This window comes from Nicotiana sylvestris, chromosome 1 (assembly GCF_000393655.2).
Source record: "Nicotiana sylvestris chromosome 1, ASM39365v2, whole genome shotgun sequence".
NCBI lineage: Eukaryota > Viridiplantae > Streptophyta > Magnoliopsida > Solanales > Solanaceae > Nicotiana > Nicotiana sylvestris.
Window position 1 is genome coordinate 124,522,646 of NC_091057.1, and position 18,799 is coordinate 124,541,444.

Here is an 18,799-nt window from a genome sequence, read left to right on the forward strand (position 1 = left end):
TTAACTTACCTTAAAGCTTTGAAAGAAAAAATCAGAAAAATCAGCTTGTGTTTGAACAGACCCTTCTTAAGGTTGAACGGACTTTAATCGAAGTGTTTCTCAAATGAGAAACACTTCGATTAAGGTCCATTAGACCCTAATCTCTTGGCTTGAACAGACACGGAACAGGCACGCGGAACCCTAGGGTTCAAAAAATCAGATCTGGGATTCGTGTTTCCCTGGTCAGATTCGGACCAAACCAAGCATGGTTTGGTCACGAGGGAGGTTCGGGGACTGTCTGGTGCGAAGCTGGGGTAGATCGGGGTGGATCGAGTTTTGCTCGAATCTTCAAATGAAGATTCGAGAAGGTGCGATAGGATTCGAGCTGAAAGGTTGGTGGATTCATGTTCAGGGTGTCAAGGTGGTCCTAGGGTGTTAAGGTGAAGGCCACCGGCGTTCATGCCGCCGGGGTTAATGGTGAGGAATAAGGGGGCGGCTAGGGTTTCGTGGGGAAGGGGATGAGGACGAAGGCTGGGGTCTTGGATAGGGGGCAGGGTATGGTAGGAAGCTTATATATGGAATGGGTGGATTGATTTCAACCGTTGGATGAGGCGAGATGGAAGGCCAGGATCCTTCAGTTAACGGGAAACGGTGTCGTTTTAGACCTAAGGGGGTTGGGTCGGTCCGGGTGGAATGGGTCGGGTTTGTTCATGGGTTAAGGGGAAGTGATCTTGGCCGTTGATCAATCTGAGATCAACGGCCTAGATCAGACTAGGTCACTACGACATCGTTTGGATGCTCTGGGTGTCAGCTGGTGTGGACCGGGTTACACATGGGGTTTTGGGTTTGAGTTTGGGCCTTGAATTAAAATGAAAATAGGCCCAAACTGATTTCAACCCAATTCTGCACTCTCTTTTTATTATTATTATTTTTTTTATTTTAAAACAAAACCTAAGTAAATCGAATTAAAATTAAATAAACACTTAATACAATTATTTGCACACATATATTAAAATATTTAAAGCAGGTAAAATCAAACAAAACAACAATCACGGACAAAGGTGCATATTTATGATTTTTCTATTTAATAACCGGATTACGGTTCAAACAGCACATGACACACACATTTTTTGTATTTTGTTTCAATAATGGACAAAAATCATAGATAATTAACAAAAATGCCACGTGAAAAATCCAAAAATTGTACAGCAAGACCGATCGCTATTATTTTTTTGTTTCTTTTGGAGTAATTGTCGCGTAAAACAAAAATCACGTGCTCACATTAGCAACAAAAAAAAATTAAAATGATGAAATATTACAAAGAATTGAACGGGGACTTGGATAAAAAGATCGGGGCAAACCAACTCTAGAAAATATGGAAGAAGACAAAGTAGGCCAATAGGTTGGAGATTTGGAGTTAAAATTAAAAAAATTAAATAATAAAATAGAATTATAGAGTAATAAATAAGGGCATAATTAATTGAAAAAGAAAATAGGAAACGATCCCACCACACCAAATCGGTTGTTTCATAAAATGGGGCTTTTAGTTGTTCCGGAATAATGAATTTAACGATACGATACAACCAATTTTAAATAAACAAGCATTGTTTTAGAATAACAATACAATACAGTGTGTAACAACCATTCAAACAACCTGTAAAAGATAATTTCGCAACTTAATCATTTGAAAATTTACATACATGAAACATACTACTATTGTATTTTTTTGGTATATTAATTTTCTTTTTTGTTAAATTCTTAATATTTTAATAGGCTATAGGATTTAAGTCTGCTAGGATGGGACGTCTCCCCGATTAAATTTTACTATTCAATTGTGTCAATTTTCAATTGTGTAAATTTATCAATAATATTTACTTACTTTAATTTATTTTTAAAAAATTAATTCAAAACGTATCCACATTAAGCCACGTATCAGACTAATAATAAGCCACTTGTCATTGGTCAAGACATTGCTCCAAGAGTTAGGAATTAGGAAGCTATTTGAAGAAAACAAATCTCCTACATTTTAATGCAAGAAAAATTTAAAATTATTTATATGTCCTAAATTTTGGTAACTGATACATACGTAATAGCTTATTTTTTTTCTAGATTTTGGCTGTCTTTTTAATTAATTAATTTTTAATGCAATAAAAATTAAAAATTAATTATACCTCCTGAGATTTTTTCATAACACTAATTAAGAAAACATAGTATAACTTATATGATGATATCTTATAGCTTTCAATTGGATCTTAGGTTATACATATTGTTATAAAAATGATGCACACTTATGTTTTCATTACACTAATTTTAAAAATAAATTGTATTAATTATCCTATCATTTTTTTAATTTATTAATTTTGCTAAGTATTTTGCTCCATGCAATCTTTTATTTATTAATTTTTCTAAATATTTTGTTTATTTATTTTACTTTTAAAATTAAATTATTTTTGTGATGACACTTTTTAACAACTTCACAACGTTGTATCACGCCTCATCGGATATTTATGTCTTCAGTTCTTAGACCAGTTAAGCTTATTCTTCATTGTCTGAAGAAATAATAGTTTGTCTTTTTTATCTTTTCGTTTTTTCTATTGTAGGATAATTTGGTCGGTATCAAGGTTGTGTCACATTAATGTATGGTCTTTAGATTTGGTCTTGTTGTAATTTACTGGAAGTTTGGGAAATGCTTCTGAGTTTCCCAATGATAATTTGAGAATGCTTCTGTTTGGAAACCAATTATAATTTCCAAGCACCACAAATATAAATCAGCAAATAATATATTTTCACTTTCTTTAATTCTAAATGTGGTTGTCCGGAGATCATCAAATCTTATGGACCTCCCCTATTCATGATTTTATCATACTCCCTCATCCAAGCATAGAGTAATTTCATTAATCTCTCTCCAATACAAGTTTCAGTTCACATTCATTGTACATGCCAAGACACTAGGTAAATGGCGAAGAATGAAATTTCTTTAATAACAGTAGTGTCGGAACTAGCTTGTATGCACTTGGATTAATCTAAAGGGCAACATACTACAACCACAAGCGCACGTGAGCCATAAACCTCTCCAACAAGGTGTAGTAGTTAGGATCTGAACCTGAGATCTCTAGGTTGTCGCTTATACGGTTATGCCTCAACCATTATATTTTGAAAAATATAAAAGCAAACCTCACTAAACAAAGTGGGCAAACAAAATGATGGTATTTACTATAATTAAGGTAATGTCAGAACTGAATAATTGGCTACTGTAGCTACTTATAGCATATGAATTTCATACTATACAACTGCTAATACTTTGCTTCGGAATCATGGAAGACTATTTGTAGTAACAGTTTCATTACTAGGATCTGATCTTTTAGCTGTCTCAGGAGATCCAGCGGGACTCAGTTTGTAGTCTAAACCAGCTCCATATTGCCAAGCTTCAAGTCGGCGCCTCCATTCGTATCTCACCTTGGCTGGAAATGATCCGATCAACGGCCTAACATATAATAATAATTGTTAGTGACTACGATATCTAGTGACAATGCTAATATCAAGCAGGATAGGGAACTATGTGTTACAAAAGCTCATTACCTAATTGCAGGGTCGACGAAGGTAGAGAGAAATGTATAGTATCCCAACATGAGAAAATGTCCAGACCAGTCAACAAGCACAGGAATTCCAACCTGAAAAATCATCTGGGGTTCAGTCTTCCTCGCTAAGATGCATCACAGCGTTTACACATTTAGATATATTAGAATAGCACAAATACCACAGAGTAAAATGACTCGTAATGATCTATTTAGATGACAGAATTCTGTGTCTTCTGTGAATTTGTGATACTCAAAGGCAGAACAGAAGGAGAAATTGCGGCTTGTTGAGTTTTATAAGGCTCTTGTGAAACATAAGAGTCTCAACTTTGCAACACCACTCCCTTTCTACTCTCACCAGCCTAAAAGAATGACAAATGAAATATTTTCTAAGTGATTTTATCTATAATGCCTTTGGCCAACATGAACAAGCAATTTGATGCTTAAAACATCGCCACAAACTATAAAGATATTTTACTGCAGGAACATTAAAAATGTATAGTTTAGTTATTACATGCTTCGTGGATTTATAAATCCTGTATCAATTAAGGATGTTAGATAAATGTGAAGAAAGAAAAACTTGTTGGGAAATAATAGAGCGAGTAATTAAGAAGATGAATATAATTTGGTGTATAGTACTATTTGACGTACAGCTCGTTGCCACAATCTAATAGCCATAAAATGGTGGCTGTTGCATTGGACTTTAAGGAAAGCGCCCCAGTCAAGCCATTAGGAAACTCGTATCTTGAAGGATGTGACATTTACAATAGAAGAAAAGGAGCAAGGTGCGGGTGCAAAAATGAGTAATGGAAAAAAAGGAAGCCATATATTTACCTGCTTGAATATTGATGGAATAATCTGAGGTCTCGTTAACATTACAAGGCCTAATGTTTTCACAAGAGGCCCAAACTGTATAACATCCTATATCAATTGAGATGAAAGGTAATTAGTTCTAGATATAGAAACCGTATACCACAATATGATAGCTCACCTGAAGAAAAGGTCTCAAGACAGGATCCCCTAGTTTCTGCAAGTAGATGACAACAAGATAAGCGTAAAGAACTCAAAATCCTACACTAAAAATGTCAAAGCATTGAACACATTATCGAGTGAAGTAGGTGGCGTGCCTGCATACTCATGAAATTGGCAAAAAGAAGTTCATTGACGAAATCTGATGGAACATTTGACTGTTTCTTTGCTGACATGGCCCTTTGAAATAACCAGGAAGAACTCAAGTTCGGCTGCAGAACATAATACATAAGTATGGTGATATCTCAAGTTCGGCTTCAGAACTTAATACATAAGTATGGTGATAGTACAGTTATTCAAGTGTTTATGCATCAGCTGAAAACTCACCATGTAAGGATTCAACATGGACAAGCTTCTCGAGTCCAGAAAATTGCCATCAAGTGCTTCATATATACCTTGCATCCCAAAGGAAAAGACCAAAAATAATCAGTGCACTAGAAGTCACATCTTTTTCCAAGAGGGAAAATACCTATTAAGCACAAGCTCATTTGCAGGTCAAAAGTTAAGGAGAGGATGGTCAGATAATAGCTAAAGCATGTAATGATCAAAATTAAGCAGCACAAGAAATCTGCAATCTTAATTTTCTTTCAGCTAGTGCCTAAAATGCCAAGTGCATTTTCAAGATTTATTAGAAGGCTGGTAGTCCATTAGGATGGGTCATTGATAACGGGACACAGCAACATTGATAGTAATTGATTAGCTGCAGTGCATTTGGAAACATTCTGGCAATGCCAGCTAAAAAGCAGTTGACAAGTACCAGTATTATCTCTCCCCTAGTATTTTAGCTAATGATTTTCCATTTCCTCGGAAACCTTCTTTTTGCTGCAACTAGTGTTTAATCGATAGTTTTATTGCATTCTCCATCCCTCTATCATGGATGAAAACGAAAAAACAAGGAAATCAAATAAAGCATAGAGAAAAACAATTTCAGAAAAAGAAACGTGCAGTCCTAAGATCTACAAACCTCTAAGCACAAACCTAACACATTTTGAATTAAACTGGTCAAATATGTAGAAGAGGAAAGCTGGTTGACATATGCGATATTAGTCTTTTCTTCTCGAAAGAAGGTTTCATATATTAGCAAGATGTTATACATTGAGGTAAGATAAGATAAAATTTTACCAGTAGTCAATCTCCCCAAATGCCTAGTCAAACTCCCAAAACCACCAAAAGAAACTGGTGACTGTATGCCGCTAGCATCCCCAAACTGTAGACATTCAAACTCATGTATTCTGTTGATATGTAATTTGTAATTGCAATGTATCATGGCTTTAAAGGGTTTGATGAAACACCTGTAAGATGCGATCAAAAGCTGCTGGCAATGGACTGCCATCAAAATGAAAGGGAACAGAATTATCAGAAAGGTAAGAAAGTAAAGCGATCAAGAAATTTTTATAATAACTCCTGACTTGTAAATATACCAAAAGTCGTGTATCAAAATGCAAGGAGTTGTATATATTTAAGCAGTGAGGAAATGGATGGAACTCTCATTTTATTGCATAGAAAGGATGCTACAGTTATTCACTTATTGATGGAAAAACAAATTAAGTTAGGTGGCAAGTGAAACAATAACAACATCTTATGGATATAAATCATGTCCTAAGCACAAAACTTAAAGTTAATGGTTACCTGTCTCTATATGTTGGGAAAATGCCATATATTATCCTCAAGATTTCCAGGTCATCGAAAGACACGCCCTACAAGTTCAAAAATGGAAGAAATTAGCAGTTGAATAGATCACTAAGGAGAAATAGCAAGTTTATACAACAAGATAGCAGTTACTGTCAAGATCCAAAGCACTGATCCTACACAGCTAATCCAAACAATAAAAACAATAACATGAGTCCCTTGGTTGATATTTATAACCGACGTCAGATCTTTCAGGGGTTAATTTTCTTCTAAAGAACATCGGTTGCAAGGAATATTAACAAGCTAAATCTTCCAGAGTAAGAAAAAAGAGAAAAGCAGAGGTATGCCAGATATAAGCCTCAAATAGGATACTCCAAAGGTTACCTGGTACTTTGGCATCAAATCCCAGTAATCTTCTAGTAACTCTTCCAGCTGTGGAGATCCGGGTTGAGGATCAACATAAGTGAACATATAAGTGGTTCGGTCCATGGGACCCGAGCCGGCAGGAAATGCCTGAAGATCATGGGAACATTATTATTTGCTAAGCACAAAATTTTTCCAAATTATGATGTGCAAGATATTTTAAAGCATCTTAGCGATTCACATTGCATGATTTCCAAGTACTTTGAATACCTCCCAGAAATATTGGACTACTGACTGGCTTGTTTCTTTAATGGAAGCACTGCTAAATATGACATCACTTGTACAGTTCTCCTTAAAACCACGGCAGCAAGTACCAACCACAAGGCACATACCATCTGGTTTCCTTCCACATCTAATCTAAAGCAATTTTCAATCATAAGAGCCAGTTCAAGACATTAGAAAATGAACTAACAAAAGAATCTAAAGGGGAAGTTAGTGAGATATAGAAGACTTTTATCAAAAGCGTCGGCATAAGGATTATGAGGTCCAAGTAATCCTTGAATGTGTGATATTTTTGGGAAATTAATTTGGAATAATAGGAGAGTTGTCTTCATTTACCATCTTCCAATCCAAACATATCATTGGGATGCAACATAACCGGCCATTAACTGTGACTTACCTCTCCAGGACCTTTACATCACGTGATACCAGAATCATTTCTTCACCGAAAGAAACATTTATAGTTGTATGCTTTAAGAAAAGGATTTTGCACCTGCTTTACAATAGGAGAAAAATTTCCCATTGCATCAATGATGAGACGTGAGAATAGAGTCTTTCCCTCCTTTAGTTGCAAGACCTGCAAGAAGAAAAGTAAGAACAATATCTGGATGAACTTTACTCATCTAGTATGAATTCAATAGTAGCAGAAAGATAACTGATAGCATTTGACAACATTCTTTTGACATTAGTTTAAAGCCTTTGACTGAAAGAAACCCAGATATTATACTATCCCTCATCTCATCTTCATAATTCTTTGTGATTTCAGGACTACTTCCAAGTTTTCCTCTCTGAAAGAATTCTAGAATTTTGTGATTTCTATATTTGAGAAATTTTACGCGTGTGTTTTAGAACTTTGGTCTTTTTATCTCAGCCTCGTCATTCTGGCCATTGGTAGGTTGGCCAAATTGAACACAAGTCATTTGAGGTTCAGCACAAATTTAATTAAGGCAAAACCCAATGCCCAAATTAAAATCAAATGACGAAATACAATTGCTCTTTTGCCTAACCTAGGATGCTAGCTAATTGTTAAAGTGCATCCTTAAATAGCCACATTCATGAGTAAGTAAGCCTACTGCTGAGTCCTCATACACGGATATGCTAGAAACGCTGTAACCTTCAAATGTGACACCTCCAAGGGAATTGAAACGCTTTTTCATAATCTCCACAAGTTTTACTGGCCTACGAACAGATAAATATAAAAGAGCATTACGATCTTCAGCTAGGTTTTTACAAAAGTTAAAAGAAAGAAATTGTATGCGACTGAAAAATCATCTAAACTATAATAATAAAAACTTGTATGTTCAGATGCGCCATACTAAGATAGAAGTACTTCACTTCATTTACAGTAGAAAATAGCTGATTCTTCATCTTCCATAACATTGAGAGTATGAAAATAACAACAACAATAACTACCCCTCATTCCCAAGATGTCGGTTATATAAATCCTCACTATCCATTTTGTTCCATTCGGATCCTATAATAGGAAGCGATGTGGGAAGCCTAAACAAGCAGGACCTATTGTGTTGTTAAAGTAGCTTATAGACTGCCTATATATCTTCAGAAAAGGCTATATCTGCAATTTTCCACGGTTTGACGTTCAAAACATTATGCTAATTAAACCTAGTTGTTTGCTTTCATCAGTATGTTCTGTGTACGTCCTGCTCTAATGGCTTCCTAACTGGCAGTTTGTTCTGATCCTGCTTCTGTTCCAAGAAAGAATAGGGTTAATACATCTTTCAAGAAGATTGGATATTGAAGGATGCGCCCGGATTGGAGCAGTAGAGCTGCATAACTCAATGTGTTTCAAAGAATTATCTCAACATAACTATATCAGGATCTAGAAATATTAGGCAAGAAGCTTCAGAAAATCCTCCGTTCTGGTTCTATCTGCGTAATGCATCAGTTTGTTTCAGGTTTTTCTTTAGCTTTGTAATTTGGCAAATTTTGCAATACGATCAAGAAAGCTGATATGAAATCTATCTCAATTTCATAATAAAGCTTATGTGTGATCATTTATATTTCACCTGATGCACTCTCATAGTGCTGATGGATGAGTCTCATGTATTAACTTACATGCAAACAAGAAAAAGAAGAGGGGTTTTGATGTTCTTATAGTAGCAATCACGGTAAAACTTTACAGTTATGAACTTTGGCTGCATGCTGATTCCACAGAGGACAAATAGACTTACGAAACACCAAGATTGAGAATGTCCTGGACCCAAATGTCTCCCTTCCCTTCAAATCCACATCTATTCTGCAAAGTGACACAGAAGCCAAAAGAGAATAAGTAACGATGCCTAGAAAACAGTAGAGGACCCTTAGTAGGAAACAGATCCCAGAAGTCATTTCAAAATTATACACTTGAGCTATAGTATTGTTAAGATGTTTAACTTTTCCCTCTTTTGCTCTATCTATCCTCACCCCAAAAGTCCATTCACAAAAGGAAAAAAAGGTTTCGTTCTTTATAGGCCTTCCAAACAAAAATTGGTAGGTCCACACTGGTCAAGGCAAAATCGTTATTAGCAGAATTAGGCTTAATTTATGCACAAATATAACACTATTTTAGGATAGAGAACATACAGGGTTGAAACTGGCAGCAGTAGCCTCTTCAATGCCATCTTCATTTAAAATGCCAACTTCAACAAGTTCCAGTAGCTCTTTCCTAGATATGTTCCACTCTTGCTCCCTCTGTTCATCAAATTTCCAAAAAAGTCAAGCATTATTGGACTCCTAAGCAGATAACTAATTCTAAATAGCATAACTGAATCCCACTAAGGCAATAAGTATAATACAATACCCCTTTTAAAACATTCCTTTCCACGACTCCAACTCGAAAACCTTTGGAACTTAAAGCTGTGGCAATGAAGATACCCAAAGTACCTCCACAAACAATGACATCAAACATTTCATCCAAATTTCCAACATGCTCAGAATCTTTGTATGATCCAGGGACAGAGGAAACCACCTTCTGGGGTTCTTCAACAACTACTACAAACAGGAAATTAAGTACCCCTATCAATTTCCTCCAATAGAATAAAGGTATGTTTTTTTAAAGTACATTTTTACCTGTTGAAGAAGAGCAAACTTTAGACCATAGCTGGTCCAATCTTTTTAATGCACTATATGAGTATGCACCACCAGCTCCACCAACCTCCCCACTTACTGCAATTCCCTCCATTATCCTCTGATACACCATTCAATCTTCATATTAATTCAGTATCATAAAACATAATTGGCTGGGATTGACAAAAGAAAGCGTACCTGGGTTCTTGTAGGACTGGCTTGTGCTTGAAAAGAAACTTTTTTTCTATTCCCAAAAGGTTTAATTGCAGAAGGGTACTGAAAGACTCCATTTTTTATAGTTGGCTGAAGCTGCAGCTGAAGTGCCATTATGATTATTCAAGATTCAGAAAACAAAGAAAAGAATTGGTTGTTTCCCTCAGGTTATTATAGAGTATTTGAGTAGGGAACCAACTCATCTCTCCAAATAAGAGGGGAGTAATATGAGAACAAGCGTTAGACACGTTGGACTAGTAGTCCATGTTTTTTTGAGTTGTAATTTTGACCACCCATTGCATGCTACCAGAAATCTCGTAGAATTTGTTCCTTAGTTGCACTTTTGGTCTTCTATTTTCAGTTATGTTTGGTTGGGTACCAAGAAAAAGATCCTTCTTTTTTCTCTTCTTGCAAATTATTTTTTTATTTGTTTACCTATGTATTTACACATCCTTGGTTGTAGACTAATTGTTCTACCATTAATATAGATAGTCGGAAAGGCAAAAGCAATAACAACAAGAGTAGCGTGTACGCAGACCTTACCCCTACCCCACCTACCCTGGCGTAGAGAAGCTGTCTCCAATCTTGTCGCAATAAAGATATCACCAAATATTAGAAATCAGACGTGCAGATAATCTATTACGGCAATTTGAGATACAAATTTCTTATCGGCAGAAATACATGATTTAAATCATACGAAAGATAGTGATTTTATTTGTTTTTATATCTCTTCTTAAGCGTAACTAGTAGCGTTAGATTTAAAATTAATTTTTTATCTGTAATCTCTCCAATGGTGAGCCTCCTCCAATGAGCACTTTTCTACTTTGAAAAGCAAAGGACAAAACGAATTGGGGTAGAGCATCAATAATTGTCTGATAAATCCAAAATGACATTTAAATCATCCGACTGAAAACGTCGGGATTGAAATTGCAACTTATTAATTTTAAACTAACTGTACAATTTGTAATTATCAAGTTCGGCCGAAAATCTTTTTTATTCTTATACCTCTTCCCTACACCCCAATAAGGTTGGTATAGGAACAAATGTAATTCCAACAAAGGAATTCAAATCAAACACCAAAAAGATTTTTGTATAAAAATGCGTTAGAGAATGACCAAGTTGCAGCAAAACAGGTGTTCTTGCTCACAGGAAATGGAGCTTATATTTCACAGCCTTGTGAAACACAGCAAAAAGAGAGAGGCGTGCTAGACTCTTGGCTAGAGTGTTTTTCATTTACCAACCATGTCTCTAAATTTAACGATGCAAGTTAATGCACGCTCGAAATCACCATCTTCCAAGGCGATAGTGAAGCGACAGTAACCAGGAATTCCGGTCCACGAAGAGCTATTGATGCACAAACCAGTGGTCTTAAGCATGGCTTCTCTGATATTTGTGTCATCAAGTTTTCCTTCCCATGAAGATGAATCGTTGCTGATTTTAACTGTCTTCCCGAGATAGGTAGATGGCTTTGCCACCACTGAAACGCCAGAATGAGCCTCAAGCACGTCCCAGCCACAACTTTCAAGGGTCTGTTACACATAAATCGGGACATTTGTATGAGAGAACTATAGTCAAGAATTACCAACTTGGAAGCCATTTATAACAAATTCATATATGGAGGCTAAATACGATTTCAATTTTCTTCCAACTGGTAAGAAAAAAGAGATCATATAAATATTTAGAAGTCAGTCGCATGGTTTGGCCACAGCAGCATATGAGCAATTTGTGAAACGTAATGTAGAGAAAATGGTCTACACAGTGACTCTAATAAACTGCCTATTAGTCAAGATGATTACTTAATGCAGCCATGAATGTAATCACAATGACAGATGACTAAAGTTCGAATGCTAGTGCAGAAATAACCAGAAGATGAAGTGATAATAAACATCTATAGATGTGAATTAACCTTTCGAGGAAAAAAAAATACCTTTTTCAAGAGCTTATATCGACTAGCCAGAATATTTTCCTGCTCCGAGACTGCATTGGAAAGTTCTGCTGTTCGTTCTCTTTGATCCAACAGCTTCTTTACTTGGTATTTGATAGTGCTGTGAGGCTTGCTCAAACCTGGAAAACTGTGGAATGCATCAATTAAAGCAGGATGGTCTAGAAGCAGAAATCCAAAACTAATTCCAGCTGTAAGCATCTTCAGATACAATCCTCCAAGCAAAGCAACACAGAATGACTGGTTCTGAGATCTTAGTTTTGCTAGAGTGTCCTCCAAATTCCAGCCATCCCAGCCCTTGGAGTTGAACTCCACACCAGAAAATGAAGTATCAATTATGACCCTAGCCCCAAACTTTGCACACACAGATAATATATTCTTTATCTCTTCGTTGAAGTAAAGCTGCCCAGTAGGGTTGACAGTTGGTCCAGAAATATAAATCCAAGGTTTGTTGACGGTCTTCAAAAAAATTTCAACTGTTTTCTGTGTCAATTTAAACCCTTCCTCTGGACTTGTAGGTATATATGCTATATTTGCTTTCACAAAATTAGTAGCAGACACATAACTACCATTTGAGCCAGCTGGGAAGCATAGAGTCCCACCTTCATGGATGCAACAAAGAACCAATTTACTAAAAAGAGCTAGAGGGCAGTCAGCATATATAAATTCTGTCTTGCTGTTCGTTGGGAAGCCGTAACTACTCTCCATTAGCTGTCTAATGTTGCTTGTCACATCAATTTCTGACTCTGCAATGTTCTGTCTCACAAAACTCTCAAAAATGGCTGCCTTGACAGGAGTTGGTATAGGTAAAAAGCTTTGATCTACATCCATGTGAATCAGAATATTGTCTGAATCAGTAACAGATAACTCTGCATGATTGAGTACTGAGGAAACAGAGCTAGGAAAGCCAATCATCTTGGATGCTTTCAACTTCTCGGCTTCTCTCTGGGAGAATGCATAGAAGGTAACTTTTAGTACATAGTGCTCAAATTAAGCAGCTAATATAGGCAGAGTTAAAAAGACTTGTGCAACTAAAAAGTAGGAAAGTGCACACATCTCAAGATTTAGAATATCTTGTTGTTGGTACATTCCTTTTATTACTACTGATTATTCAATTATTAGCTTAATTAGTGTTAGGATTTGATGCCTCGCCCAATAGATAAACCCAAGTCCTAGTAGCCCTGCCAATGGTGATTAAGCATAGATTCTACATATTGAAACCATGTCATTTTGGCGCTTGTATTGATGGAATCTGGGGTTTTTAGTCATTATAATGCAGTCCATTTGAGAAGCAAGAAATTCCGTATTCATAAGAATTCTCTCTCTAGATAATTTAATATGGCTAAAGACACGAAAAAGAAAAGCCAAATTGCCAGCTTTATATGATCCAGAAAAATGAGTATAACATTGAGATACTCGAAGTTAAAAAGCAGGTCTTCTCTTCTTTTCTCTTTTCTTCACTTTCCTGATTTATTTACATTTTCTGAAAATCCAGATTAGATCTTATACCAGTGATGAAAACCTTAAAGTGCTAGAGTTACAACTAAACTTACATCCAATGGCAATATCAGTGGTGACCAAAGGCTAATGAGCTTTTTCCATTAGGCAATCATAAAAGAGCCAAACTACTAACCTCAGCAGGTGGATGTCGATCAGAAAGCTGAAAAGCTAGGAGCTCATGGAAAAGACAGCCATAATAATATTGGCTTATAAGAGCAGTATTTCCTTGTAGTAGTTCCATGGTTTTGGATAATGCTTTATAGATAGTTTTATCTTCTGATATGACGAAAGCTACTTCCAGATCTGAATATACCTGGAAAAAGAAAGAGATTACGATTATGAAGCTAGCTAACTAAACCCGCCAAGTAACTTAAAAACCAATGATAAAACAGGACCTAGAAATCTTTTAGTAATGCTCTAGCAATAATTAATGGAAAATATAAACCAACCTGATTCTTCACTAAGCCACAAATAATTGCTGCATGTGAGGGAAGAGAAGTTCTAGCAAGGAATTTCAGGACCCCGTTAGATTTGGGTAGGCTGGATAGCTCAAATTGGTCAGATATGTCTACAAACAGACGACATCCAATTTCCCTTGTGGTATCAAGTAGGTACTCAAAAGAAGAACTAGTAACTGATTCAAATTGCGCCATCCCAGTAACTACGACTTGAGGCTTCAACTTCTTTATCAGTTCAACCATCGAATCAGATTGGCGTGGAGCTTCAATAACAGTGATGTTATCCTCTGAACTACTATCAGTTTGACTTTTCTGCGTGAAAGCGAGATTTCAAAATTGTTAAAAATGACCAATAAACCTGTAACAATGCTCATGAAAGATGAATCAACATTTCCCTTCAAGTACTCACTGCGAGTACTATTAAAAGTTAAAACATTAGTAAACTTGGTATTCATAGAGAACTATGCATAAGTTCATCAGGCTAGTGAAATTACATGATCTTTTGAAAAAATGGTAAGGATTATATTCAATGGAGATGGAGAGCAAGTACCTCAATCTTCAATGATGTTAGCCATTGCCTAGGCAGGTGTCGTGACAGTTGCTCATCAACAATTGCTAGATGTGGCAAGAATAACCGCAACAGATTCTCAATAGCCACAGCCCTTGAAGGAAAGACAACGACATTCTGGCATAAAATTGAGAAGCCCATGTTAGAACACATAATAAATGCAATTATACTTTTGCAGAAACCAATCCTGAAAAGATGCTTCCACTTAAGTCCCCAGCCCAATTCTTAAAAACTGAAATCTTAAGATACTTTTTTAAAGATGTGTCTGTTGCATGACTTATCAGATAATCCTAGTTACATGGCTTGCAGCAACTGACTAAGCAAATTATTAGTTGCATTACATTTTCCATAGACCTTACAGTTCCCCTTGATGATGAAAACTACAGCATTCAGTGCAAAACTTGCATTTCACACCGAAAATTGCAACTTTGCACGGCTAACTCGTGTTGGTGAAAACATTGAGCAGGAAAATCAAATAACTTGCTTTTCTAGATTACTTCAGAGAGAAACATGACAATTATGGACGTAGGCGATAAGCCTATGACTGTTTCAGTAGAAACTATATGCTAACATTCTCATAACACACTCCATATCCACACATGGCGTTCTCTACAAGGCCATATCAGGCAGCAACCCTTCTTAAACTCCAATATTTTAGCAAAAGAATCTTGCATCAAGAAAAATAACAAAGTTTAACAATCTTACGTCAGCAGTAAGAGGAAAATGGTGGTATGTTTTCATAAAGCCAGCAATCAGATTGCGGAACCATCTACTTCCTGCTGGTGATTCATATGGGAAAACAGAGTTCTCCTTAAGCACGCTAGCAAGATAAGCTAGGAAAGGGATCTTTTCATCTGCTACTGCATCATCCTCAAATGACAAATCCAGAGAATTACTGATATCATGGAATCCATTTTTTATGAACTCAAATATCTTTTTGACCTGTCAATTCAGTAGAATCAGTTTTAAGCCCATTTGCAGTGCTCTGAATTGTATATCACCTCAATTACCAGATTTGAACATATGTAAGCCCTTTACAGTTACCTGATTTGGCTGACGAAGTTGACAGCTGTACACAGATAAAGCATGAGAGATACGACCGCTAGCCTTGCCATAAGCCCATGCTGTTCGAGCACATATTGGCTGATCTCCAACAAGTCCCATGAAAAATTCAAACCGGTGCATGCTACTTTTTTCAATTTCAACTAGAGCTGATATATCAGTGTCAGCTGCCTGCATTAACCTACTGTTTAGAGGCATAGTCTGTCGCAACTGTTATCTCAATAAAAGAGAATTCAATCACCTGAAGAATTTTAGTTTGCCAGAGCTTGTTAACACAAAGACCACGGCGCTCAAATAACCGTTTGCAAACACCTTGCCCAGGACGGCCTCCCATGTTGAAGATCATAATGCCCAATGGCTTTATGACAGAAATACCTTCCTCAACTGCCCTTGCAATAAGCCCCAAGCCAAACTGATCTTCAACAAAGCCCTAGACATGATTTAAAAAAAAAAAAGATTTAATACAAACAGTTTCAGCATGGAAAGACACAAGGGCATTTTCTATCAATCAATGCCAACCTGAAGCGCACAATAGTTGCTTAATGAATGCAGAAATTCTTCACTAGCATTTTCAGTAATCAACTTGGACATCGCATCTGGATTTGGATTAAGAATCTGCATCCAAGAAAAATGCATAAAATCAGAATACGTGACATACACTTCCATCAAATGACCAAAACATAATCAGAATCTCTAGCTTTCTGTTGAGATTAAAGAGGCACAATGGCAACTGTGTAGATAACCATAATATGGCATGCTAGTTGTAGCAATACCTGTGGTATGCATCCAACAATTCTTTCAAGTTCGATGTGATTATCTTTGCAGTAAGCTAGCAGATCAGACTCGTGAAACTCTACCCTATCTAGTAGTGTTTTCTTTTCATCATCATATATTGGTTCGCCATTGTCATCCAGAGCGTTCAAGTACAAATTTATCCATGAGATCTTTACTGCTCTTGGATTTATATCAAGCCCATATACCTGTAAAACAATATTAAAGTAAAAGGTATTTGTAAGCAATACCCTCAACAAAAACATCATTTCCTGTATCTCAAAATTGCAAGAGGAGCTCTCAAATAAAGCACAACCTTTGACGGTAACCATTTCTCGGCAATGGCAATGGATATCCATCCATTTCCGCATCCCAGCTCGGCAACTGTCTTGTCCTGGAAGATGGAATCAGGGTGTCTATTTAGTCCCTCATAAAAGGTGAAGGACCAATCCTCTGGGATAAAAATACTGGGGATGACAATCATTGTCAGTTTCTTTCGCTTCTGGAAACCTATAAAAAATAAACAGATAGGCGTATAAGAGAAGCAGTCTCTCAACAAAATTAATTTTTCTTTTATCATTTTTCTTGGGCGATATCTCTGAATGGCATTAGAACAACTAAAGTAAAAGCTATGAGAAAGTTACAGAGACTGTGGACCAGAAAGAAAGAGTGAACACGCAGAGAGTTTGGAAGTTGGAATGAAAGGATCCAGAGTTCTATTCCATACTTGAGATACCCCTTCTGCTGAACGACTTTATGCTCTGTGTACACATACTGAATACAAGCTTAATTTGCCGAATTTAAGTTTCCAAAAAGTCTAATGGAACACCCATAGAAGATGATCCTCCTAATATTCATCTCCTTGATTTAAGAAAGGAACAACTTGCTTCAACAAGGTTTACATTTAAGCCAATCCTTTCTTTTGCAGTAGAATATACAAAAAGGCATCATTGATAAATCAAGATCCGCCTAACATGTCCCTTCACATTTCCTAGTGTACCTGATGGATGAAACCAGGAACTGTGAGTCCTCTCTTCCTTCTTCACATTCCCTTTCGGCTCTCATATCTTAACTCTTATTCCTTATATCAACAACAACAACCAATAATTATCCTCATTCTCAAGCTAGTCGGATCAGCTATATGAATCCTCACTCCGTTTAAACACCTCTTATTCCTTAAATCAACAACAATAACAACAAATATCCTCGTTCCCAAGCTAGTCGGGTTCGGCAGTTTGAACAACTTTTTTTCCTTAAAAACAAAATAAAAATTGCTGAACCTAAAACTCACCATCAGTAAACTTTTTTTTACTTTTAAATACAAATCATTCATAGAAAAATTACTCCATGATAATCTTCAACTGTAGTATTCCCTCCTTCCTAAAAGAGCAACAAAATTTGGCGTACGAATAACAACTCATCTAATTTTCTGTGATTCAAGCATTGATTTCCTAATACGTATTTAAAATTTACATAAAATACTATAAATTTCAGAATTGTTTGAAAAAATTGTAGTCAAAGAGAAATAATGTAACTATACGCATAGTAATAGTACCACACAATTTTGGACAAAGTAAGATTTTGGACAAAGTAAGTGATAGCTCATGAACCTCATATTTTCACCAAATATAGAAGCGACAATTTTGACGAAGAAGCTACAGAAACGGGAAAAACGACGAAATATTATGAGGAATAAAAAATTGATCCATCTGCTTTTTCACAACTGTACAATCCTCGTATCATCGCGTACGTACACATCCACGTTTATTATTAAAAAAAATTATACAAGCAAATGTGAGAATCAAAAGTACATAAAAATTTGATCAATACAAAAGGGAGAAAAGGAGAGGACCTTCATATTGCTCAAGGACAATATCTTGAATTTGGAAATGGTAAGTTTGAAGGCACTGATCGGAGGCTTCTTTAGTAGCAAAACGTTTCTGAAGAAGAGCGAGGAAGATCCGAGCCTCTTTCCGGGTAACCGGATCCTCCAGTCGCCCGAGGAGTGATCGGAGGGCACTGTAAGCAGCATCGCCGGACTGCTCGCACCGTTTCAGGAAGTCTTCCGTTGATGTACACAGTCCATTCACCGCCATTTCTGAAATATTGGAGAAATGAGTTTCCTGTGAGGCAGCACTGCGTGTGTTGGGGAATGTGAAAAGTTGAATATTGTGTGTGTCTCGAAGGTCTTGGGAGGAAGTTTGCTGAAACTTCCCGCATATATTGGAGTATTTTGAGTGACTAGTGGAATAAACCTTTTACCCTGTATTGTGAAAATGATTTTTCTTGAATTTTTTAATAAAAGAATCAAAAAATAAAAAGGAAAAGAGAAAACCCTTGAAAGAATTAGGGGGTTCAAGATCGAACC

The 18,799-nt window shown here is 36.4% G+C and overlaps 2 protein-coding genes across 3 annotated transcripts; both read right to left on the reverse strand.

Annotated features, from left to right (window-relative positions):
• Nucleotides 1-3,167: 3,167 nt before the first annotated feature.
• LOC104242874 (uncharacterized) lies at nt 3,168-10,376 on the reverse strand. Of its 2 annotated transcripts, none has more exons than XM_009797990.2 (18): nt 10,116-10,376; nt 9,921-10,038; nt 9,652-9,839; nt 9,435-9,542; nt 9,044-9,108; nt 7,928-8,033; nt 7,348-7,431; nt 6,846-6,992; nt 6,597-6,725; nt 6,213-6,280; nt 5,876-5,909; nt 5,706-5,790; nt 4,911-4,978; nt 4,682-4,795; nt 4,546-4,581; nt 4,389-4,475; nt 3,559-3,650; nt 3,168-3,463 (listed from the first exon to the last, which is right to left on the reverse strand). In XM_009797990.2, exons 1-18 carry the CDS (start codon nt 10,242-10,244, stop codon nt 3,292-3,294), a joined length of 1,830 nt encoding a protein of 609 aa, XP_009796292.1. In that variant the 5' UTR covers nt 10,245-10,376; the 3' UTR covers nt 3,168-3,291. The 2 variants fall into 2 exon arrangements, with proteins under 2 accessions (XP_009796292.1, XP_009796291.1); XM_009797989.2 differs by having other exon boundaries at nt 9,652-9,842.
• A 641-nt stretch (nt 10,377-11,017) lies between these two features.
• Nucleotides 11,018-18,658, reverse strand: LOC104242875 (methionine S-methyltransferase). The gene is made up of 12 exons (XM_009797991.2): nt 18,284-18,658; nt 16,748-16,941; nt 16,434-16,640; nt 16,180-16,275; nt 15,902-16,090; nt 15,643-15,831; nt 15,304-15,540; nt 14,581-14,715; nt 14,022-14,342; nt 13,706-13,885; nt 12,058-13,017; nt 11,018-11,659 (listed from the first exon to the last, which is right to left on the reverse strand). Exons 1-12 carry the CDS (start codon nt 18,525-18,527, stop codon nt 11,360-11,362), a joined length of 3,252 nt encoding a protein of 1,083 aa, XP_009796293.1. The 5' UTR covers nt 18,528-18,658; the 3' UTR covers nt 11,018-11,359.
• Nucleotides 18,659-18,799: the final 141 nt, after the last annotated feature.